The sequence below is a fragment of the Trachypithecus francoisi genome, unplaced genomic scaffold, assembly GCF_009764315.1.
Source record: "Trachypithecus francoisi isolate TF-2019V2 unplaced genomic scaffold, Tfra_2.0 Contig00137, whole genome shotgun sequence".
Classification (NCBI taxonomy): Eukaryota; Metazoa; Chordata; class Mammalia; order Primates; family Cercopithecidae; genus Trachypithecus; species Trachypithecus francoisi.
The window spans coordinates 68,317-94,705 of NW_022680485.1; the positions used below are offsets into that span (position 1 = coordinate 68,317).

At 38.5% G+C, this 26,389-nt stretch overlaps 1 protein-coding gene and 1 pseudogene across 9 annotated transcripts in view; one reads left to right on the forward strand and one right to left on the reverse strand.

Annotated features, from left to right (window-relative positions):
* The window catches only part of LOC117064905 (zinc finger protein 91-like), a 338,773-nt gene that overhangs the window by 6,238 nt on the left and 306,146 nt on the right, over window positions 1–26,389 (reverse strand). For 6 of the 9 annotated variants that reach the window (XM_033179697.1, XM_033179619.1, XM_033179545.1 and 3 more), the window contains one exon: window positions 8,963–9,058. In XM_033179697.1, coding sequence (XP_033035588.1) covers window positions 8,963–8,981 — 19 coding nt within the window. In that variant the 5' untranslated portion in view covers window positions 8,982–9,058. Of the gene's footprint in view, window positions 1–8,962; window positions 9,059–10,033; window positions 10,161–13,499; window positions 13,531–26,389 lie in introns of all 9 variants that reach the window. The other 3 variants (XM_033179299.1, XM_033179144.1, XM_033179218.1) reach the window with 2 other exon arrangements.
* LOC117065370 lies at window positions 20,549–21,361 on the forward strand (annotated as a pseudogene).

Consider the following 26,389-nt stretch of genomic DNA (forward strand, 5'->3'; position numbering starts at 1 on the left):
GGAGGCGGAGGTTGTGGTGAGCCAAGATCGTGCCATTGCACTCCAGCCTGGGCAAAAAGAGCAAAATTATGTCTCAAGAAAAAAAAAAAAAAATGGTAGTTAATACGTATTAAGATTTAGCTTTCAAGATAAAAACATTTTAGCAAAATGTTGCATGAAAATTTCAAGATGATTAATAAGACTATATATTTAAATATATTTTGTGGTAAATTTTGTTTTTGACAAGTAAAAACAATAATAACTAAAAGAAGTACAGAGTTATGATAGTTTTAAATTATATTCACATTTAAAAGTGTTTCTCCCACAAAAAAAAATAGATTCATAAATAAATAGGATGTTGAAATTATAAGAATTTTATGACTACTGAGCCACACAGGATTAGAAAATCATTCACAACAAACCTACACAACAAATATACAAGTTATAAAAAACACAAAGATAACATTTATACTGGAAAACAAACATAGAGATAATTCTATTGGAAAAAGACATATGGCTCAATCATATTTGATTTTGCTCCAGACTGTCTTAAATTGCATAAAGTTAAATACTGGCATGCACAATTATTATACTAAAATATCAAAGCATATATAGATGTGTGGTGGCATACCCTAAAATATATAACACAAAAATATAAAATTGCAAAACCAAATTAAAACATGGAATGTGAACCATATTAGATGCCATCAACTAGATTAACATATTCATTAAGAAAATCTTAGAAGAAGAATATGGAAAAAAATAATACAGAGGTTACTTGAAAATAAAAAAGGGTGAGAACTTCCCAAATTTTGATGTAATAAAAGAAAAAAAAAACTCTAACCAATAATACTTGATTTAAATTTATTTCACTTTAAAAAGAAGATGAAAATAAAAAATTTCCAAAATAAAAAGTGAGAATGTTCATCACCTCTAGCACAGTTCTACAAAAAAGTGCTACATGGTGTCCAGGCTCCATGGGCTCATGCCTGTAATCCTACAGTTTTAGGAGGCAAGTCTGTTAGAACACTAGAAACCAGAAGCTTCAGATCAGCCTGAGTAACGTGAGACTCTGCGTATAACAATAAGAAATGCTAACATGAGTCAGTTTTGTTTAAAAAAAAAACTACTAGACAGTATCATAAAACCATATATAAAGTTCTCTATTAAATGTAAATATACAAATACAGAAATCTTTACTATCATAATGATGATGCTTAAAACCCAGAAAGATCTTCCACAGAATATTTAAAACAGAATAAAAATGGTAACTGTAGACACCAAGCTCCCATTTTCAATAATAAATAGAAGATTCATATAAAAAGGAATAAGAAAACAGAAAACCTAGACAACACTATACACTGTATTTATTATTCTGCATATAGAGGAATACCTGAGAGTGGATAATTTATAAAAAAGCAAGTTTATTTGGCTCACAATTCAGCAGATTGTATAAAAAGTGTGTGCCAGCATCTGCTTCTGGCGAGAGTGTCAGCAAGCTTACAATCATGGTGGAAGGTGAAGATTAATTGTACGTACCACATGATAACAGACAGAGCAAGTATGAGGTGAAGGAGCCAGGTTCTTCTAATAAACCAGCTTTCATTTGAATTAATAAAGCACACACATTTTGATTACCAAGAGGATAGTGCCAAACTATTCATAAGGACTTTGTCCCATGACCCAAACACCTCCTACCAGGTCCGACATCTAACATTTAGAATTAATTGTAGCATAAGGTTTGGGTAACATCAACATCACAACCATATTATAGACCAACTAGGTTTAACAGACACGTACAAAACTTTTCAGTCAAAAACAAGGGAATACACAATATTCTTATTTGCACCTGGTGTACTCTGTTATGACACACACTAAGTTTTATTAAATTTAAGAATGCCAGGTCTGTAGTGTAGCTCATGCCTATAATCCCAACAATTAGAGAGACCAATGTGTGAGGATCACTTAGAGCTAAAAGTTTCTGGCCAGCGTGGGCAACACAGTGAGACCCTATCCCTACAAAATAATCAAATAATTATTTAGACGTGGTACTTTGTAGTCCCAACTACTTGAGAGGCTTAGGTGGAAGATAACTTGAGCCCAGTAGGTTGAGGCTGCAGTGAGTCAACATTATGCCAATACACTCCAGCCTGGGTGACAGAGTAAGATCCTGTCATCAAACAAAAACAACAAACACACACTAAAAAACAAATAAATTTAAGAAGATCAATATTATCCACTTTGTGTTTTCTGATGAAAACTATATTAAACTGGAGATTAAAACTGAAAAATCCAAAAATACATTAAAATAAAACACTCTTCAACATATTTTTGCTCAGGAATAAAAAAATTTAACGTTTCAAAAATTTCAATACAACCTACAGTGGTAGACAAATTCAATATAATCTTTATAAAACTCCCAATAGTAGTTTTTTAAAGAAATATTGTTTGAGATGTTAAAATTTTATTATGAACTATAGCCAACCACCCACGGAAAAATACAAAGAGGCATTATAACTTCCGATTTTGAAATATATTAAAAGCAACAATAACAAAAACAATGTGGTACTCACACAAAGACAGATAAACAGATGAAAGAACAGAGTAGAGCCCAGAAATGAACTCTTCTGTACATGGCCAAATAATCTCCCACAAAATTGACATGAGCACACAACAGAAGATAATCTTTTCAAAAAATTATGTTAAAAACTGAATATCCATACTGATAAAATAAAGATCAATTATTTCCTTAAACTATATGTGAAAATCTTTTAGACACAGGAAGATAACTTTTTTGTTGTCGTTGTTTGTTGTTGTTGTTGTTGTTTTGAGATGGAATCTCGCTCTGTTGCCCAGGCTGGAGTGCAGTGGCACGGTCGGATCACTGCAACCTCCGCCCCCGGGTTCAAACAATTATCCTGCTTCAGCCACCCAAGTAGCTGGGATTACAGGCACCGGGCACAGCACCTGGCTAATTTACGTATTTATTTATTTATTATTTTGAGACGGAGTCTCACTCAGCCGCCCAGACTGGACTGCAGTGGCACGATCTCGGCTCACTGCAAGCTTCGCCTCCCCGGTTCATGCCATTCTCCTGCCTCAGCTTCCCAAGTAGCTGGGACTACAGGCGCCACCTGCCACGCCCGGCTATTTTTTTGCATTTTTAGTAGAGATGGCTATTTTTTTGCATTTTTTGCATTTTTGTTGGCCTGGCTGGTCTCGAAATCTTGACCTCCTGATCCAACCGCCTTGGTCTCTCAAAGTGCTGGGATTACAGGCGTGAGCCACCGGGCCCAGCGGCATAAATTTTTAATTTATTAAACACATATAGGGGAGGCAGGGCACTGTGGCTCATGCCTGTAATCCCAGCACTTTTGGAGGCCGAGATGGGTGGATCACGAGGTCAGGAGTTCAAGACCAGACCAGTCTGACCAAGATGGTTTCGAAAACCCGTCTCTACTAAAAATACAAAAAATAGCCGGGCGGGGCGGTGCATGCCTGTAGTCTCAGCTACTCAGGAGGCTGAGGCAGAAGCATCCATTGAACCCAGGAGGTGGGGGTTGCAGTGAGCCGATATCGCACCATTACACTCCAGCCTGGGTGACAGAGCGAAACTCTATCTCTGCCTCTCTCTCTCTCTCTATATATATACATATACATATATGAAACATATGACATTAGTCTTGGTGCCAAATTCTTAGATACATTAAATGCATGAGCAACAAAGAAAAAAAACAGAATTTTACTACACTATACTTAGAAATTTCTGCACATTTAAGTAAACATTTAATAGAGAAATAATACCTACTATAAAATGGGTGAAAATATTTACAAATTACATGTGATAAGAGTGAATATCCAAAAAATATAAACAACTTGTAAAATGGAGCAATAAAGTCGAATAACTTTATTTAGAAATAGACAAATAATTAAAATAAAATTTCATTAAAAAATCAAATGAAGAATTTGAAAGGACACACAAAATTACTAATTTGTAGAGAAATACATTAAAATCACAATGAAAAACAAAATCCCCTCACACCCACTTAAATGGTCACTATCAATTTTTTAAAAACACCAAATCTATTGATAATGCAATAAAAATGAAACCTTGGGCTGGGCACAGTGGCTCACACCTTTAATCCCAGCACTTTGGGAGGCCAAAGTAGGCAGATCACGAGGTCAGGAGTTCGAGATCAGACTGCTTAACATGGTGAAACCCCGTCTTTACTAAAAATACAAAAATTACCCGGGTGTGGTGACATGTGCCTGTAATCCCAGCTAGTCAGGAGGCTGAGGCAGGAGAAGCGCTTGAACCCAGGAGGTGGAGGTTGGAGTGTGACAGTATCATGCCACTGCACTCCACCCTGGGCGACAGAACAAGAATTCGTCTCAAAAAAAAAAAAAAGAAACTTATTGATTGTTGGTGGAAAGCAGGATGCACCCATTATTTTATAATGTTATAAATATACTTTAAATAAAATTATCAAATACAGCAATTCCATTTATGAATCTATATCTAAAATATGCATCATAGGACCTTGAAGACATATTTGATACAATGGAATATTATTCAACCTTAAAAAAAAAAACTCTTGTCACATTTAAAGATACACTTTGAGATTATGTCAACTGAAATAAGCTAGTAATGAAATGATGAATGTTATGATTTCACTTAGATATATAAAATAGTAAAACTTGTAATTTTTTCTTTACAAAAAAAATTGTAGTGGAAGGGTGTTTGTCAAGGGCTAGAGAGAGCATAAAATGGTGGGTAAATGTTATTTAATGGACACTGCATTTTAATTTTGCAAGATGTAAAATTTCTAGAAGTCCTTTGCATAACTATGTTAATACAGTTAACATGCCTGAAATATACAGTTTTGTTTGTTTTATTTTGTTTTTTTGAGACAGGGTCTCAATCTGTCACCCAAGCTTGAGTGCAGTGGCACATTATGGCTCACTGCAGCCTTACACTCTCAGGCTCAAATAATCCTGCCCTTCAATCTCTCAAGTAGCTAGGACCACAGGTACACACCATCATGCCTGGCTATTTCTTAGATAAAAATGTTTGTAGAGAGGGTGTCTCCATATTTTGCCCAGGCTGGTCTCAAATTTCTGGGCTCAAGCAATCCTCCTGTCCTGGCCTCTCAAAATCCTAGTCTTACAGAAGTGAGCCACCACCATGTCTGGCCCTGACATGTACATTGAAATAGATTTAAGAAGTTAAATTATACGTTATGTGTTTTTACAACAATTATTTTTGAAAAAAGTAGAAAAAATAAAGAATTGTAAATTTTCTTGAAAATTACCTTCAAATCACAAAAGGGTTTTTTCACACAAAGGAAATACATATTCATCATTAAACACATGGTGAAAATAATGCTATTTCAAGGGCTACTCACTAAGATAAGATAAAACCAACATGAACTAAGAGGTTAGGCAAGGTGGCTCATACCTGTAATCCCAGCACTTTGGGAGGCCAAGGCAGGCAGATCACCTGAGGTCAGGAGTTCAAGACCAGCCTGACCAACATGAGAGAAACCCTGAAAGAAAAATACAAAATTAGCCGGGCATGGTGGCACATGCCTGATATCCCAGGTACATGAGAGGCTGACGCAAGAGAATCGCTTGAACCTGGGAGGTGGAGGTTGCAGTGAGCCAAGAACATGCATTGCACTCCAGTTTCAGCAACAAGAGCAAAACTCCATCTCAAAAAAGAAAAAAAAAATTGAGATAAGAAAGAAGATATACAAGATAAGCTATAACCAAAATTAGTGTCATATTTGTAGACCTAAAAACACACACACATGGCCGGGCGCGGTGGCTCAAGCCTGTAATCCCAGCACTTTGGGAGGCCGAGACGGGCAGATCACGAGGTCAGGAGATCGAGACCATCCTGGCTAACACGGTGAAACCCCGTCTCTACTAAAAATACAAAAAACTAGCCGGGCGACATGGCGGGCGCCTGTAGTCCCAGCTACTCGGGAGGCTGAGGCAGGAGAATGGCGTGAACCCGGGAGGCGGAGCTTGCAGTGAGCTGAGATCCGGCCACTGCACTCCAGCCTGGGCGGCAGAGCGAGACTCCGTCTCAAAAAAAAACACACACACATATATAATCTGATTGTGATACACATATGGCTCATGTATCTTTTAATTAAACCCCACATTGACTTAAAGTATACAAACAGAATTGCAAATTGTCTAAAATTATAACACATAAGTTAAAGCCAAAAACACAATAAACTGATATTAAGAAACTTACACAAAAAAATACACTAATGTAGAACTGCAAGAAAATAATGAAAGAAAGGTTTACTCATAAAAGCTAGTTGGCAACATTAATGTATGTTAACAAATAATTTGTCTAGAAAACTGCAATGTTTAACTGTAACTGTGCAGTCATGGAAGGCAGGCATTTTAAATTATGGTATCTATTGTATAGCAATAAAATCCCAGAAAAAATGCAGTACAATCATAAATAGGAGATGCTAATGAGAAACTTAATAGAATAAGCATATAAAAGAAACTAGTGTCAATTTTTATGTTTTAAATATGTGCTATTTTTACACAAAACTACTGTAATTCAAGTTTAGAACCAAATATAGCCTTAAATAGCTAAATTATGTATATATTTAGCAGAATATGGTTTAGCAGAATATGGTTAGAGCTTCATATATAAAACAAATATTTGAGGAATAAATTATTTGCTGACAAAAGTGGCTGAAAATTCTGTAATTCCTATTAGCCTGCCTGCATACTAATTATCTAATTCAGGCACAACATGTACATTCTAGTATAATGTCCTAAATGTCTGAATCCAAAACTACAGACAAATTTGAAGTAGAAAATAAAAACAAAAATTTATATAGACAGTGACATTAATAAGATTAAAAAAAAAAAAAAAAAGGTGCCCTATTTGCTTATCTCCTGATAGCGAGGAAATTTGTCAGCCATTCCTGACAAAAATGTGTTTGTGAGAGAACCAGGCATCATGGTTCACCCTGTAATGACAGCTATATAGTACATTAAAGTTGGAGAATTGCTTCCGGTCAAAATATTAAGACCTGCCGGGGTTATGGTGCAAGACACCATCTCAAAAATAAGTGTATTTAAGAGAGCTGAGATCCAGGAAGGGAGTTATGAAACTCTGCTGAAGCACAAGACTGAAGGTAATCCTTTTTAGAAGGCAGGCCCTCATTCAGGTGGCAAACTACAGGACTACTGTTTCTGGCTACAGATGAGAAAATGTTCCACCTAACTTGGTTCCACTGAGAATTTTGAACTTTACTCTGTAACCATCCCAAACCCTTCCCAGCCACAGTCTGGGGGAGGTCCTGCCCTTCCAGAGGCCTGAAGAAAGACACCCATTTATAGCCTTGCTGGCAGGCCTGCAGACCTTGGTCTTTACTATGGTCCCTGAAGCAGTTCCATGATTCAGTTCCAGCTCCCTGAGCCACAGTTCATGGCCAATTCTGCCTATGTAGAAACCCATAGTGACCTGGGAAAATCCTTTCTCGTACTCAGTGAAAGCCATGCTCATCCATATCCTGATATAAGGCCCACCATATGCAGGCCTGACTGCAGAAACCTGCCTTTGGGTCTGCCCTGCGCAGCAAACTCCTGAAGGATATTCACTCTGTCCAAAAATTAAATGAGAATTACAACTATCCAAGCCCCTTTTAACAACACATCTAAAGATGGACCCTTGTGCAAGCCCAGCAGACTTAAGACCAAGCTACAATCCCTCTTCACTACAAACCCAGAGGGTATTCTATTACTATGGGGGCCCAACAAAAATAGATTTTTACTTTCTGAAACCAGTTTTTAAATACTTGAACAGGTGTTTGCTCCTTCAAGTTTACAGTCACCAATGCAAAACTATTGTTTCCTATTGTCAATGCTTCTATTTTAACATAGCACTGAAACTATGTGGAAAACGAAATAGTCAAAAGAAAAATTTAAAGTCACTGAAATTGAAGATCAATAAGTAAAATGTTGCTTTTTGTAGATCATGTAATTTTATATATATATATACATAAACAGTACTTTAAAACCTGTTTAAACTAATGAATACACTCAATTAGCAAAATATAAAATTAACATACAAGTGTAAGTTATGGTTCCATACACTTAAAACAAACTATTTGATAAAATAGAGGAAAAAAACAATGTTAATTACAATGGTAATGAAATAATCAATTTTAGAATGAATTTAACCAAAGAGCTCATAAATATTTTAAGTGAAAGATATAGCAATGAAAAAAATTAGAGGACCCAAATAAACTTAAAAATATTTTACTTTTATTGAAAGAAAAAGTATTGTGAAACTGTCATGTTATCCAAAGTAATCTATAGATTCAATAAACTCCCTATCAGAATTCCATTGTTTTTTATTCACAGTAATGAAAAATGCAATCCTAAAATGTACATGAAACTACAATAAACTTTGAATAGCCAAAGCAATCTTGAAGAAAAAGAACAAAGCAGAAAGGCATCAAATTTATAATTTCAAACAATATTTCAAGACCATAGTAATGAAAACAGGATGAAATGTGCAGAAAAATAAAGAACAACAACAAAAAAAAACCCAATGGAACAGAAACCACTACTCTCATGCATTTCAGACATAATGCAAAAAGAGAACTTAAAAAACAGTTTAAAATAGAGTGTCTCAGAATTATGCAGGTATCTGTCTGTCCACAAAAACAAGAAAAAAGAAGTCAGATTGTGCACTCATGTATGTCATGAACAGTACTTTGGCTGTCACTGTAAACTTGAAGAAAGATAATTGTAGGGAAAGTAGAATTCTTAGAGAATGTATAAGCATTAGCAGAAGTGAGAGTATAATTAAATAAAAAATTCAGGCTTCCCAGAAACTATTTCCTTTGGAACACAGCTTCTCAGATCACTTTAAAGACTTGCCTTCTTCTTGACTTTGGACCTCTCATCCATGTCGTCTGTTGTATTCACTATCACCTACCTGGGGGTTCATCCACCATCTCATGTCTCTCCACATTCCAGGGCTCTTTTCCTTGCTCCAGACAGGTGATCAGGTCTGGCTTAGAGACAGCAATACCTGTTTTATTAAAAATAACTAACATGAATCTTGCTCATATTCTTCAATTGCCAAATTAGTAATGTGCTCAGTAAACAGGATATAATAGAATATTCGAATAAATTTATCCCAATACACTAATTTGTAACAGAAATGTTTACATATTTAGAAAGCATTTTGATTTTGTAGGTTCTTAATTTTACTGCTTGGTACTACTGAATCAAACACTGGTGACGACAATTAGATTTTAAGGTGTAACAGTATTTTATGCCACAAAACTTCTGAAATTACCACTAATCTAAAGTGAAGGACATAGATCAGCTCAGGAATGTGGAAAGTTCAGGTCAAGATGAAACTTCTTGAAGAAATTCTTTTCTAAACAAACAAATCCCCAGGATTTTCTTGAAAACAGAAATCTGAAAGCATAAATTTCCAGAAAACATTCTACAAAAAAGAAATGAAGCCTGTAATCCCAACATTTTGGGAGGCTGAGGCGGGCGGATCACGAAGTCAGGAGATCGAGACCATCCTGGCTAACACAGTGAAACTCCGTCTCTACTAAAAAAAATACAAAAACTAGCCGGGCGAGGTGGCGGGCGCCTGTAGTCCCAGCTACTCGGGAGGCTGAGGCAGGAGAATGGCGTAAACCCAGGAGGCGGAGGTTGCAGTGAGCTAAGATCCAGCCACTGCACTCCAGCCTGGGCGGCAGAGCGAGACTCTGTCTCAAAAAAAATAAAAAATAAAAATAATAAAATAATAAAATAAAATAAAAATAATTTTAAAAAGTTAGCCAGATGTGGTGGTGAGCATCTGTAGTCCCAGCAACTTGGGAGGCTGAGTCAGGAGAATGGTGTGAATCCGGGAGGCGGAGCTTGCAATGAGCCGAGATCGCACCACTGCACTCCAGTCTGGGCCATCTCAAAAAAAAAAAAAAAAAAAAAAATCCACCACCACCATTAGTCTATATTAGAAATTTAGTAATAAAATTTTCCTTACCCAGGAAGACCATGTTTCTGTAGTTCTCTAACATCACATTCCTATATAAATTCTGCTGTGCAGCGTCCAGACGTTGCCACTCCTCCAGAGAGAATTCTATGGCCACATCCCTAAATGTCAACAGTCCCTGGAAAAGACACACAAACATACATATTTACAAAATGGCTATGGGCAGAATTTTTCATTTGACTCAAGGTAAAATGAGAAAGTGACTAGAACTGGTTTTGACTTATAAGAGTGGCTGAAATTATCCAATAAAATAATTGTCAACACACAAACATTTTGTAACATATTGTCTAACTCTGAGAAAAGACAGTGGCATAATATCCACAACATCAGTGTATATATGATACTTGTCTAGATGATAAAGTGTAAAATTGAGGGCATAAACACTAACAAGTACATTTTCGAGTGCTGTATTTACATAATATAGAATGAGTTGTATATATTTTTCAGATGAAAAAGGCATAGTTGTTTATATATTTCCGACAAAATAGACATGTTGAGTTAGAAGGTACCTCTCCAATTTTAATGTGTACGATAAACTAGACATCTTGTTAATGCAGACTATTTTTTCAGGAGATCTGAAATAAAGTCTGAATTACTGAATTTCTAAAAAGCTCACTAGTAATGCCAATGTTTTGACCCCAAAAGACTATTTTGTCAAACATTCAGTAAGTGGAAGAGCCTGTGTTTTCTTCAGTTTTTCTGTTCTGTAAACAAAGATGAGAGCTTTCATTTACCAAAACAAACAATGCAAAGAAAACCTAAAACAAAAGAGCAGTTGCCAGAATAAATGTGATAGTTCATACACCTCACCTGCATAAAGATACTTAATGATGAAGAGAAAAATAACTCTATAGTGAAAAAATCTGTAAGAGAGCTTATTAAGCAAGTGAGTTATTAATGTCAGTTGCACTAGAACAAGTTTCTGTAGTGTGCTCACGCAACCAGAAGGACACAGCATCACTACTGAGATACTGCCCCCACGAAAGTAAATTATAGTCTGAATTTATCCATAAGAAAACATCAGTTGTATGCAAAGTTCAAGATACAGATATCTTCCATGTTCTACAATTTTTTTTTTTTTTTTTTTTTTTTTTTTTTTTGAGACGGAGTCTCGCTCTGTCGCCCAGGCTGGAGTGTAGTGGCTGGATCCTGGCTCACTGCAAGCTCCGTCTCCTGGGTTCACGCCATTCTCCTGCCTCAGCCTCCCAAGTAGCTGGGACTACAGGCACCCGCCACCTCGCCCGGCTAGTTTTTTTTATGTTTTAGTAGAGACGGGGTTTCACCGTGTTAGCCAGGATGGTCTCGATCTCCTGACCTCGTGATCCGCCCGCCTCGGCCTCCCAAAGTGCTGGGATTACAGGCTTGAGCCACCGCGCCCGGCCTGTTCTACAATTTTTAATAATGATTTTAAGTACTTTCTTTAACACCCAATAAGCAAGTATCTCCAGATAATTTTTTCTCAACTTTCTGGGTAATAAATGCCATCCCTCTTCATAGGAGCATTTTCTTAATCCTGTAATGCATAGAGATAATAAACAAAATAGAACCTCAACATTGTATGTTCTCCATCTTTACTAAGAATCTCAGGTTTTCTCCACAGAAAGAGATTATCCACACCTTTCCATGTTCAACAGTCATAAAAAGAACATTTTTAATATTGCAGATCACAAATTCATGGTGAGAATTCTGTGTGTCATATAAGAAGCCATGATGCAGAGAAGGCTGTGGTAGATAGAAAAGAAATATTTTTGAAGGACCCTTGACTATCATAAGCATTTTTTTTAACCGAGTTTTGTTCTTGTTGTTGCCGAGGCTGGAGTGCAAATGGCACAATCTTGGCTCAGCAAAACACAACCTCTGCCTCCCGGGTTCAAGCGATTATCCTGCCTCAGCCTCCTGAGTAGCTGGGATTACAGGCATGCACCACCACACCCAGCTAATTTTATATTTTTAGTAGAGACAGGGTTTCTCCATGTTGGTCAGGCTGGTCTCGAACTCCCGACCTCAGGTGATCCACCTGCCTCGGATTCCCAAAGTGCTGGGATTACAGACGTGAGCCACCGCGCCTGGCCTAGCATAAGCATTTTTAAAAGTAGTTAAGACAAACTCAATAGGGAGAAAAAACACAGGTATAGAAGTAAAAATTTGCAAGTACTAAACCTGTGGCATTCCATGAGGCAGAGAGGACACAGCTCTTGATCTGAGACATGTTTAGCTGAAAAAAAGCCATTTTTTCTCTTTCTCCTCCTCCTCTCAAATTCTTTCTCAGATGAGATTTTCTGAATTACATCTGCATCTTGAGAATTTGCCTTTAATAATTTGAGCACCACATGTTTACCTGTTACCACCACACCCAAAGGCAGAAGGCCCAAGACACAAAACCTCTACCCATTTCTGTCCTGTATAACAGAAAAGATTCAGGAACAATGAGCTGCTCCACAGAGATAAAAATAGAAGTTTCTCTTTTTTGTTGTTGTTTTTTCTGTCCTCAGGTGCCCTCCCCTGCTACAGACACTGGCAATTTCTGCTACAGTAATATAAATATTGGCCACATTGTCCTGTCCTTACAAATCTAAATAGAACAGTTTCCTGGACCACCCTTTAGTGTAAAGGTAGAACTTAATGCTCATGAATGTATCTTGAACTTCTCATACTTGATTCTGGCACCTTAGAGTCACATGAGGCACTTAATTAAATAGATGTTTTCTTCAGAACATTAAACAGAAACTGTAAAAAGGGCACAAGTAAAGAGATTCCTATAAATTGGTCATGTGACTCTAAGTAGAAGCCTGAGCTTATAACCGCTTACCTAAGCATTGTCACTCAAGCTTTAATTAGCTTATAAATCACTAGGTAAACTTGGCCCCACTCCATGTAATGTGATTCTGCAGGTTTGGAAATGGTCCATAAACGGGTGTTCTAAACAAGTCCCCTGTCAGTGCTGATGTCACTCTCCCTGGGCTTATTATTAGCATTTGTTACAAAAATGAGGCACAGCACAAAGTCCCTTACACTCAGCACTCTTGTCACACACAAATACTTCTGATACAAACAAAGACAACCTTTCCCTATCTTAAAGTATATTACTTGCTGGCTCTTTCAAGTTCACAGAGAAAACAGAAAGCAGCAATTTCTGAGTAAGTCTGCATTTGGAAAACAACATGTGCACATGTACTAATGCAATGTTTATTAAGCAGGTATTATGTAATCAATAGGATGTTACAGAGCACTGTGATAACTCATTATTTGATTTAATTCTAATAACAGCCTGTCAGTTGATACTAAGTGTTCAATAATTCTAAGGATTTAGAATAAGGACCCAGCATTTTTATTTCTTTTGTTTTTCTGTCACTAATTTTTTTTTTAAATGCAGAGAATAAAATCTAAATATAGACAGATGAGAGGGACATAAATAGACTGTAAGGTAATTTAGATGAATTATTATATTTTTATTTACTATTTTGTGACTTGTGACTCAACTACTGCATCTGTAGGAACAGAAAACAGGTTGCTAAATGGAATGTCTCTGCAAACACTGGTTTCAACAAAAAATTTAAAAACTTAGACCCTATAATACATATTTTATATTTTCCATTTATCTGCTTTTGGTTTTCAGAAAATTGTGAGAACCAACTCTAAAAAGGCAACAGGATTCATCACCAAAAACTTTGATCTCTTCTAATTAGTTCTGTGAGGCAAGACTCCAGGGTAGGGCAAAACCTAAGTAAGGCCTTCAAAAGGGTGAATCTAAATAGGGCTGAAGCAGGGTATAGAGCTGATGTAAAATTCTGTTCTTTATGCCACTGGGGAGTATTTTTAGTTCCGTTTCGTTGTTTAAGCGTAGCTTAAAAAAACAAAAAACCTTAAATCTCAGAGTTTATGTAATTGTAATCTTTTTTAGCCCCACTGCCCTTTCAATTTTTTATCACATATTAATAAGCAATTTAAACAAATCCCTTAAGGTTTTCTAGAATAATTTTTTAAACGATAATTAAGTATTCTTAGCAGGGCATAAAAAATACAATAATAACTCTTGTTCATTAATATATGTTCAGGTATAGACATCAGAAGTCACAAAAATATAAAGAAAATGGCCCAAATAAAGCCCATATTTTTGCACACATCTATTTATTGTACCCACCATATGATGCATAATTAAACCACTTATCCAGTTGCTAGTCTAGACTAAAATTTCTTGCATGGTAGGGACCATGACTGCTTCATCTATTTTTCTAATGACTATATGAATTGGAAGCAATTAGTTTATTTGTTTGAGTCTCCAGACCTCCTCATCATTCTTCACTCAAGTACCAGGGAACTAGAGAAACTCTCATCTGGGTACCAACCAAAGACATCTCTTGTATGAGGGGGGGAGCAAACAGAGGATGACTCATTTCTTTTACACTAAGACAGAAGCAAAATTAACCACTGTAGTCAGTCTGACACAATTCTGTTCTGGAGAGATTTTCAAATGTCTCAAAAACACTTTGGTGATTGGGAGAGCATTTCCAGTGACCCTGGGCTGATGGTCGAATAATAAACCAGCAAGAGAGACTCAGGCTGACTCTAAACAGAAAATGAAACTACCAAATAGGCAGAGACATAATTCTGTATGCATATTTAGTTGACAGCATGCATTTTACAGCATAACTGTGAGCTGACTGGAAGCCTGAGAGGGAAAGTCCCCTCTAGAGTAAAGCTTGGTTGGCACCTTATGTGTTTATATTATGTCTGGTAATTCTATACAGTGTTTGGGAAATATAATTTTTATTAATTCTCTTCAGCACCAGAGAAACTGCAGTAATAGAAGAGAAAGAAAACGGTTTCATTACACAATTAAATCTGAATGTCACATGTATTACAATCCATCTGCTTAAGGATTGAAAAGAAATAAAGACGGTTGTTTATTGCGGCACTATTCACAATAGCAAAGACTTGGAATCAACCCAAATGTCCATCTGTGACAGACTGGATTAAGAAAATGTGGCACATATACACCATGGAATACTATGCAGCCATAAAAAAGGATGAGTTTGCATCCTTTGTAGGGACATGGATGCAGCTGGAAACCATCATTCTTAGCAAACTATCACAAGAAGAGAAAACCAAACACCGCATGTTCTCACTCATAGGTGGAACTGAACAATGAGATCACTTGGACTCGGGAAGGGGAACATCACACACTGGGGCCTATCATGGGGAGGGGAGAGGGAGGGATTGCATGGGGGAGTTATACATGATATAAACGTCATGCACATGTACCCTAGAACTTAAAGTATAATAAAAAAAAAAAAAAGAAAAAAAAAAAAAAAAAAAAAAAAAAAAAGAATAAAGACGGTTACCATAATTAGTTCACAAGTAGAAGAATGTACAGCGCCATGTCATAGGTAGTTCATCCTAAATTCACCTGGTCACTGGGGAGGCCATCCCTGTATGCTAATTGGTTATATTCAATGACAAAATAAGCTTTTCACATATTCATGGCAGAAGGTAGTTTTGCAACTTGAAGCCAGCTGCCCGCTGAAGGCAGACTTTCACTCTTCTACAAAAGTGGTTGAATAGGGTGCTATCTTTTTGGCTACTTCTATTTTAAAGCAGTGGCTCTCTACTCCCTGAGGACTGGGCTAGCACACTCCTGCTTCCATTCTTCTGGTGGCCAGTGTCCTCTTTTGTTTCCTACTATCTGCCACTGTGGTACAGCCCACAGCACAGTGCTCACAGCTGGCAGCTCAACTCAGGTGAATGACAATTGCCGCACGAGCACTTCAGTGTAACATCAAAGAGTGAAGCCTGGCTGGGTGTGGTGGCTCATGCCTGCAATCCCAACACTTTGGGAGGCCGAGGTGGGCAGATCACGAGGTCAGGAGTTCAAGAGCAGCTGGTCAACATGGTGAAAAAAAAAATACATATATATATATACACGCTGGGCATGGTGGGTGGGCACCTGTAATCCAAGCTACTCGGGAGGCTGAGGCAGAAGACTCCCTTGAACCTGGAAGGGGGTTGCAGTGAGCCGAGATTGCACCATTGCACTCCAGTCTGGGCAATGGAGAAGAATCCATTTCAAAAATAAAGTGAAGCCTGACCTGCAGAAGGAGAGCCTGCAGGCCTCCTGGGTAGAATTGCACCTTCACAATAATGGGATTACAAGCATTATTTAAGCCACAGTTTCTATTTACAATGGTGACATGGAAAATATACTGCTGGAGTTCCAGCATGCATCCAGATAGAGATAGCTCTAAGAGTTCTCACTGTGACAGCCCACATCTTTCACAGACATTATGGGATACTAATAGGGCTTCTAAAACAGATACACAAAGCATTCGAAACAAAAACAGCTCTCATTCCAAGAAAGATGATATTGAGAGAAAAAAAAAGAAGTTAAAAGCATCTTAAGAAAAAACTGAGGTTACATGTAAGATTGATCAAGTCAGCTAGAAAAATATTCCTCTAAAAAGAATCTCTAAGTACCCGAAGTGCATAGCTACTCATAGCATGAGAAACATGAGTGTTATGAAGAAAGGGGGCATATTATCAGCAGAATTTTAAAAGACTTTTTTTCCATCTCTGCTGCTCTCTAATCTGCTGCCCATTAAATGTGGCATCTAAATAGAAATATATCTGACAACTACCACCAGCACTTTTTGATTAAAAAATTAAAATCTGACTGTGTTAATATAATGGAATATACATGAGCCTGCAACATAGCTAATTAAAGAGTTATTACAGTTTTTGGGTGGCCAAATCACCTGCCTTTATTTGTCCTGTAATAGCAGCATTCCAATTTCTGAAATTAAACATACTAAAATTATACTTACCTATAACTATCCCTATTGGTTAAATTAATAATCATATCAGACTAATATCTACTGTAACAATTTGGTAGTAAATTTTATTTGGATATTAGATATAAATGTAATTATGAATAATTCTAATATATGACTCAAAATGTATGTAGGATTTTTAAAAATTTTCTGTAACTATAATTCAGTTGAAAAACTACATTTCAAAAGTATGAATCACAATATTAGAACAACTATTTAAGGAATTCATTCAAAGTAAATATTGTGGCTTTATACTCTTGTAGAAAATACAGTTGAATGTATATGAATGCAGGTTGTCTACAAACATTACACATAACTATGCTAATTGCACTTAAGTAATAAACAGAAACAAAGGTATGAAAATGCACTCCACTTTTCAGTTTAAAACCTGAACTCTTTTTTTTTTTTTTTTTGAGAGGGAGTTTTGCTCGTGTTGCCCAGGTTGGAGTGCAATGGCATGATCTCGGCTCACCTCAAACTCCACCTCCCGGGTTCAAGTGATTCTCCTGCCTCAGTCTCTCGAGTAGCTGGGATTACAGGCATGCGCCACCATACCCAGCTAATTTTGTATTTTTAGTAGAGACGGGATTACTCCATGTTGGTCAGAATGGTCTATAACTCCGGACTTCAGGTGACCCGCCCATCTCGGCCTCCCAAGGTGCTAGGATTACCAGCGTGAGCCACCGCGCCCGGCCATAAACTGAACTCTTTTTGCTTTTGTAGTATAAATACTTTAGCCTGCAAATAATTACCATAGATAATCAGGTTTCTGTCAACTTACTCAGTATCTTTCCTATATTGCAAAATTTAATCCTATTTTTACACTCAACTTTTGTGTGCTATTGAAATGAGTGTTACTCTGAACAGATCTGTGTCAACTTTAAAAGACTAAAAATCATAAGAACAATCTTTTGCCAAAGCAAAAATGAAGCAACTAATCTCAGGTCCCAGATAAAGACAATCCTGAGAAAAAAAAAAAAAGACAAAAGGTTTATTCAGCTGTTAATATGATTTACATATATTTCAAAAAAAGGGAGATAAAAATCTACACACAATCTAAATGTTATAAGAAAAGAGATTTTATTTTAGTAAGATATTTCTCTTACTTGTAGTCTCTTATTTCTAATTTATATTTAATTTTACAGAAGCCACGTCTCTAAACATGTTCTTGAACTCTTGGACATCTAAATTTTGCACACTGGGCGAGCACAAAAGAATGTTTATGGAAGACAAAACAGAAGAGAGAAAGGTGTTACATAAAACTCATAGGTCCAGATGAATAAAGCATGTTCTTAGAGACCTATGAAGAGATTTAGATTCTGACACAATAATAGTGGGAGACTACAACATCCCACAAGCACTAATAGACAGATAACTGAAGAAGAAAATTAACAAAATATTATAACCTAAACTCAACACTTGACCAAATAGTCCTAATTGGTATCTACAGAACTCTTCATCGAAAAATAACATAACATACATTCTTCTTATCACCACTCTAAAACTGACCACATACTCAGAAATAAAAAAATCCTCAGGAAATTTAAAAATCTCAAAATTATACAAACTAAATACCCAGAGATATTAGCACTGACCCCACAAAAATATCTTGAAGTCTACCATGAACACCTCTGTGCACACAAACGAGAAAATCTAGAAAAAATGAAAAATTATTAAGGAATACATCCTTCCAAGAATGAACAAAAAAGAAATCAAAGCCCTAAATAGATGAATAAGAAGCTCAAAAATTGAATTAGTAATAAATAGCCTACCAACCAAATAAAGCCAAGGACCAGACAGATTCATAGCTGGATTCTACCACATGTACAAAAAAGTGCTGGTATTATTTCTACTAAAACTATTTTAAATAATTAAGAAAAAGTGCCGGGCGCGGTGGCTCAAGCCTGTAATCCCAGCACTTTGGGAGGCCGAGACGGGCGGATCACGAGGTCAGGAGATCGAGACCATCCTGGCTAACACGGTGAAACCCCGTCTCTACTAAAATATACAAAAAATTAGCCGGGCGAGATGGCGGGCGCCTGTAGTCCCAGCTACTCGGGAGGCTGAGGCGAGAGCATGGCGTAAACCCGGGAGGCGGAGCTTGCAGTGAGCTGAGATCCGGCCACTGCACTCCAGCCTGGGCGACAGAGCGAGACTCCGTCTCAAAAAAAAAAAAAAAAAGAAAAGAAAAAGTAACTTCTCACCAGCTCATTATATAAGAACAGCATTACTATGATACCAAAACCTGGCAGAGATAAAACAAACCGAAAAAATTCAGGCCAATATCTTTGAACAATGATACAAAAATCTTCAACAACATACTGACAAAATCCAGCAGCATATCCAAAAGCAAACCCACTATGAGCAAGTAGAATTTATTTTGGGAATGCAAGGTTGCTTCAACATACACAAATCAGTAAATGTGATTCATCACATAAACAGAACTACTAAAGACAGAAACCACAAGATTACCTCAACAGATGCAGAAAAAGCTTTTGGGTAAACTTTAACATCTTTCATGTTAAAAATCCTCAACAACCTAGGCATTGAAGGTATTATATGCTTCAAAATAAGTTATCTATGACAAACCCTCAGCCCCAACATACTGAATGAACAAAACCTGGAAGCAGATGGGTACAGTGGTTCATTCCTGTAATTTCAGCAATTTGGGAGGCCAAGGTAGGTGGATCGCCTAAGGTCAAGAGTTTGAGATCAACCTGACTGACATAGCAAAACCCCGTCTCTACTAAAAATGTAAAAATTAGCCAGGTGTGGCGGCGGGTGTCTGTAATCCCAGCTATTTAAGAGGCTGAGGAAGGAGAATCGCTTGAACCCAGAAGGTGGAGGCTGCAGTGGGCCGAGACTGTGCGTGAGAGACAAAGGGAGACTCTATCTCAAAACGAAAAAAAAAAAAAAGCTTGAAGCATTCCTCATTGAAAACTGGCACAAGGCAAAGATGCCTTCTCTTAACACTACTATTCAACATAAAATTGAAAGTCCTGTTCAGGGCAATCAGGCAAAAGATAAAAATAAAAGGCATTTGGCTAGATGCAGCGGCTCACGCTTGTAATCCCAGCACTTTGGGAGGCCAAGACGAGTGAATCACGAGGTGAGGAATTCCAGACCAGCCGGACCAACATGGTGAAACCCCGTCCGTATTAAAAATACAAAAATTAGCCGGGCGTGGTGTCACGTGCCTGTAATTTCAGCTACTCAGGAGGCTAAGGCAGGAGAATCGCTTGAACCTGGGAGGCGGAGGTTGCAGTTAGCCAAGATCGTGCCACTGCACTCCAGTCTGGGCGACAAAGCAAAACTACACCTCAATAAAAATAAAAGGCATTTAAACAGGGAAAGAGGAAGTCAAACTATCCCTGTTTGCAGGCAACAGGATTCTACATCAGGAAAACCGTAGAGTCTTGGCAGAAAAGCTCTTTAAACTTACAAATAACTTCAGTATAATTTCAGGACACAGCCCTCCACATCCAACCAATCCCGGGCTGCAAGGCACCTGGGGAGCTGCAGCCTGGCCAGGGCAGTGCACTCAGGTGGCCTGTCTTCCCTGCGGGTAACCGCTCAACACGCCGGAACCGCACACAGCTAGAGCCACTTCTGAAGCCACTTGAGAAAAATGATGTGACAGTTCCTATCGAAAAGGATTCTTCAGAAACATAACATCTGTGAAAAAAGTGGCCCTTTTTTCCGACTGCAAAACAGACATTCTCAAATTCCAAAATGCCAGCCAAGGCCCCAATTTACCTGAAAGCAGCCAATAACAAGAAAGGAAAGAAATTTAAACTGAGAGACATTCTGTCTCCCGATATCATCAGTCCCCCTCTTGGAGACTTTTGCCACACCATCCAAATCGGCAAAGAGGGCCAAGCAGGACATCTTTGGGGATATTTCCTTTCTTCAAGGGAACTATGAGCTTTTACCTGGAAACTAGGAGAAAGCACATGTGGATCAGTTCCCTGGGCATAATAAGTTCTTCCGGTAAAACAGCACCTCAGACTCTGTGTTCACAGAAACACCCTCCTCAGTGGTCAAAAATGCCATCTCCCTCACGATCACTAGAGGGTCCCAAGCTCTCATAATGCTCTTATTGTCACCGGTGAAATTTAATTCCAAACAGAAGTCCTTTGGACCAATAAAGCTGCCAAGGCTTAGCTGCAAGCCTGTCATGGAGGAAAAAGCTCACGTGAAAAGCAGTCTGTTAGAGAAAGGAAAAGTCCACCGGGACACCTCATGGGGCTCCAGCAGTTCTCCATCTCAGTCCAGACAGGGCAGGGACAGCCACTCCTCCAGCCTGTCCAAATAATACCCTGACTGGCCAGTCGAAGACATGTTTCACCATCCCGCACCATGAGAGCTCATCGAGGGAAAGACTACGTCAGAGGAGTCCCTCTCTGACCTTACAGGTTCCCTCCTCTCCCTGCAGCTTGATATGGTGCCCTCACTTTTGGATGAGGTGCTGAATGTCATGGAAAAAAGAAAGTAACAGGATGCCAACTTATTTCCTTTGGAGTGGAAGATACAAAAACAAACTAAACTAACCACAGTTGAACAGAAGGGCTTCCGAAGCTGTATTTGCAGTTTTGTGATGGGTTTTCTAAAATAATATTCTTATGAAGTATTTTTTTAACCTGTTATGCGTTGTTTGCAAAAACAATTTAGAAAAAAAAAAAATCAGGCCGGGCGTGGTGGCTCAAGCCTGTAATCCCAGCACTTTGGGAGGCCGAGACGGGTGGATCACGAGGTCAGGAGATCGAGACCATCCTGGCTAACACGGTGAAACCCCGTCTCTACTAAAAAATACAAAAAACTAGCCGGGCGAGATGGCGGGCGCCTGTAGTCCCAGCTACTCGGGAGGCTGAGGCAGGAGAATGGCGTAAACCCGGGAGGCGGAGCTTGCAGTGAGCCGAGATTGCGCCACTGCACTCCAGACTGGGCGACAGAGCGAGACTCCGTCTCAAAAAAAAAAAAAAAAAAAAAACAAAAGAAAAAAAAAATCTGTCTTGGCAAAATGAGGAAATCCACCAGTCAGAACCCATTTTCAGCAGGCACTGGTGCTGTTTGGCTCACGTATTGTTTGCAGACACACAAGAAAGCTGGCTTGGGGCCGGGCGCGGTGGCTCAAGCCTGTAATCCCAGCACTTTGGAGGCCGAGACGGGCGGATCACGAGGTCAGGAGATCGAGACCATCCTGGCTAACATGGTGAAACCCCGTCTCTACTAAAAAATACAAAAAACTAGCCGGCGACATGGCGGGCGCCTGTAGTCCAGCTGCTTGGAGGCTGAGGCAGGAGAATGGCGTAAACCCAGGAGGCGGAGCTTGCAGTGAGCTGAGACCCGGCCACTGCACTCCAGCCTGGGCGGCAGAGCAAGACTCCGTCTCAGAAAAAAAAAAAAAAAAAAAAAGAAAGCTGGCTTGGCCAGGATTGGCACTAGCTACGAAGGGCTGGGCGAGTCACCTTAAGAACTTTACAGAACTTTATAGCTCTCCAACATTTTCTGAGCAAGAGGAAGTAAAAATGTATTTAACACCTCAGCCTTTTTTCTAGACTCTTTTCTATATATTGCTTGGGCTCACCGTAGTGAATTCTCTAGTGTTAAAACTTTTCTGTTTTCACATTTGAACTCTAATGGGTTTTGGAGATTTTCCTGTAGTTCTTATATATCCCTATTTATTATATCTATATTGCAAAATTTTAGCTGTCAGCTACATGTTGGTAAGATATAGGCAAAATATTACTATAACTAAGTTATTTTTTAAAGTAAAAATATATTTTTACATGCCTTTGGCAAAAAAAAAATTTAGGATGCAAAATAAGTGGAAAAAAATTAGTTGCATCCCTGCGAATCAACAACATTCAAGCCAAATATGAATCATAAACATAATCCCATTCACAACTGCTGCAAAAAGAATAAAATATCTAAGAATACAGCTAACCAGGAAGGTGAAAGATCTCTATAAGAATTACAAAACAATGCTTAAAGAAGTCAGAAATGGCATAAATGGAAAACTTTTTGCTCATAAATAGAAAAAATCAATATCCTAAAAGTGATCAGACTATCCTCCAAAATTTACAGATTTAATGCTATTTATTATCAAATGACCAAAATATTTTTAACAGAACTAAAAAAAAAACTACTGTAAAATTCATATAAAACCAAAAAAGAGTCTGAATAGCCAAACAACAAAGCTGAAGGCATTACATTACCTGTTTTCAAATTATACTACAGAGCTACTGTAAACAAAGAAACATGGAACTGGTACAGAAACAAACTCATAGATGAACGTAACAGAACAGGGAGCCCAGAAATAATGCCACACACCTACAACTACCTGATCTTCAACAAAAGTAACAATAGAACTGTGGAAAGAATTTCCTATTTAATAAATGGTTGTGGAATAACCAGCTAGCACCATGGAGAAGACTAAAACTAGACCCTTTTATTACACCATATGCAAAAATCAACTCAAGATTAATTAAAGACTGAAACGCTAATTTTAAAAGTATAAAAAACCCGGCAGATAACTGAAGAAATACCATTCTAGACATAGAAACTGGCAGCGATTTCAGGATGAAAATACCAAAAGAATTACAACAAAAGCAAAAATTGACAAATTGGACCTAAACTAAAAAGCTCCTTCACAGAAAAGGAAACTATCAACACAGTAAACAGACAACCTACAGAATAATAGAAAATATTTGCAAACTATGCTTCTGACAAAGGTCTAATATCCAGAATCCATCAGAAACTTAAACAGCTTACAAGAAAAAAATACCTAATTAAAAAGTAAACAAAAGACATGAAAAAGATGCTTTTCGAAAGAAGACAAACATTTGGCTAACAAGCATGTAATAAAATGCTCATCAATAATCATTAGAGAAATGCAAAGAAAAACCATGAGATACCATTCACACCAGTGAGAACGGCTATTAAAATGTCAAAAATTAGATGCTGTCAAGGTTTCAGAGAAAAGGGAATGCTTATACTCTGCTGTTAAGAGTGTACATTAATTCAACCATTGTAAGAAGCACTGTGGCAATTTCTCACAGAACTAAAACCAGAATTACCATTTCACCAAGCAACCTCATAATTGGGTATATACCCAAAGAAATATAAATTATTCTGTCATAAAGACACATGCACAAGAGTGTTCACTGCAGCACTATTCACAATAGCAAAGACACGGAATCCACTTGAATGCCTATCAATGGTAGACTGAATAAAGAAAATATGGTATGATCAGGCACAATGGCCCATGCCTGTAATCCCAGCACTTTGAGAGGCCACAGCAGGTGGATTGCCTGAGCTCAGGAGTTTGAGACCAGCCTGAGCAATATGGAAAAATCCCATCTACAAAAATGCATCTCTAAAAAAAATACAATAAGAAAAATTAGTTAGGCATGGTGGCACATACCCATGGTCCCAGCTACTTGGAAGGCTGAGGAATGACAGTATTGCTTGGCCCACCACGATGGCTTATGCCTGTAATCCCAGAACTTTGGGAGGCCAAGGTGGGTGGATCACCTGAGGTCGGGAGTTCAAGACCAGCCTGGCCAACATGGTGAAACCCCATCTCTACTAAAAATACAAAAATTAGTCGGCGCGGTAGTGGTAGGCGTCTGTACTCCCAGCTACTCGGGAGGCTGAGACAGGATATTTGCTTAAACCTGGGAGGCGGAGGTTGTAGTGAGCTGAGATGGCACTATCGCACTTCAGTCTGGGCAACAAGAGTGAGACTGTCTCAAAAAAAAAAAAAAAAGGGCCGGGCACAATGGCTTACTCCTGTAACCCCAGCACCTTGGGAGGTGGAGGTGGGTAGATCACTTAAGGTCAGGAGTTCGAGACCACCCTGGCCAACATGGTGAAACCCCGTCTCTACTAAAACTACAAAAATCAGCCAGACGTGGTGGCAGGCACCTGTAATCCCAGCAACTCAGGAGGCTGAGGCAGGAGAATTGCTTGAACCCAAGAGGCGGAGGTTGCAGTGAGCCACGATCATGCCATTGCATTTCAGCCTGGGCAACAGTGAGACCCTGTCTCTAAAATTAAAACGAAATAATAAAAAAATACGATACATAAACATCATGGAATACTGTGTGGTCATAAAAAACAAACAAACAGAAAACAATAACCAAAAACAAGATTATGCCCTTTACAGCAACATGAAGCTGGAGACCATTATTCTTGGAAAACAAATGCAGAGGCCAGACGTAGTGGCTCACGCCTGTAATCCTAACACTTTAGGAGGCCGAGGCAGGCAAATCACCTGAGGTCAGGAGTTGGAGACCAGTCTGGCTATTACGGTGAAACCCCATCTCTACTAAAAAATATAAAAAATAGCCAGGCATGGTGGCAGGCACCTGTAATCCCAGCTACTTGGCAGGCTGAGGCTGGAGAATTGCTTGCTTGAATCCAGGAGGCAGAGGTTGCAGTAACCAAACATCACGCCATTGCACTCCAGCCGGGTGACAAGAGTGAAACTGTCTAAAAAAAAAAAAAAAAACCAGAAAGAAAGAAAGAAAACTAATGCGGAAATGGAAAACCAAATGCAGGTTATTTATAAGTAAGAGCTAAATAATAAAAACATGAACACAGAGACGAACAACAGACACTGAGGCCTAGTTGAGGGTGAAGGGTGGCAGGAGAAACAGGGTCAGAAAAAATACCTCTTTGGTGCTATACTCAGTACCTTAGTTACAAAATAATCTATACATAAAACCCCCATGACACAATTTTAGCTGTATAACAAACCTGCACGTGTACCCCTAAACCAAAAGTAGAAGTTAAAAAAAAACTCCCTGGGTGGGGAAGAGTACACTCCAGGTAGAAGGACCGGTTTGTGCTACAGATAGTGGCCCAGGTGGGGCTGTACTCATTTATTTCTGGGTCCATGCAGGCAGACGAGTTTATGAACAGGTGGTCCGGACCCCTAGGTTGGTTGACAAAACAGATTGCTGCTGCAGATTCAGTGTCTGGAGGTGGGAATACGCCAGGAGACTTGGAGACACTTCTGTATAAGTTTTTGGCAGAAAAACACTTAAGATCAAAAATGCTGTAGTAAAATTCCTGAGTGTGGTTCCCTGTCCTGGGAGAGGTGTGGACACATTAATGTCTAATGAGTATGTTAGTTAGAGGGTAAAAATCTTGTGGTGGCGGCTGTGGCAAAAGGGGATCTGCCATCACAGCTCCTTTCCTCTAAGTTTTAGGTTCTCTGTCACTATGGAAGGGGAGCTGGAATCACTGAACAAGGGACAGTGTCACAGCCTGTGTAGAGGAGAGCACAGCCTCTCATTCCTGGACATTCAAAGGTTTATTCTAATCCAGGAGTCTGTGATATCTTTCTTCTAGCACCCAATCTGTAGAGTTTGTGAACACCAAGCAATTCTCCAACACCAACTTATTGTCTAACACTTGAATTCTGACACCACCAAGAGTCAGCACAGACCTTGATTCAGGGCTCAGTGTCACAACACTGTCCTCACTGCAGATGCCAGTCACAAACTCTATAAGC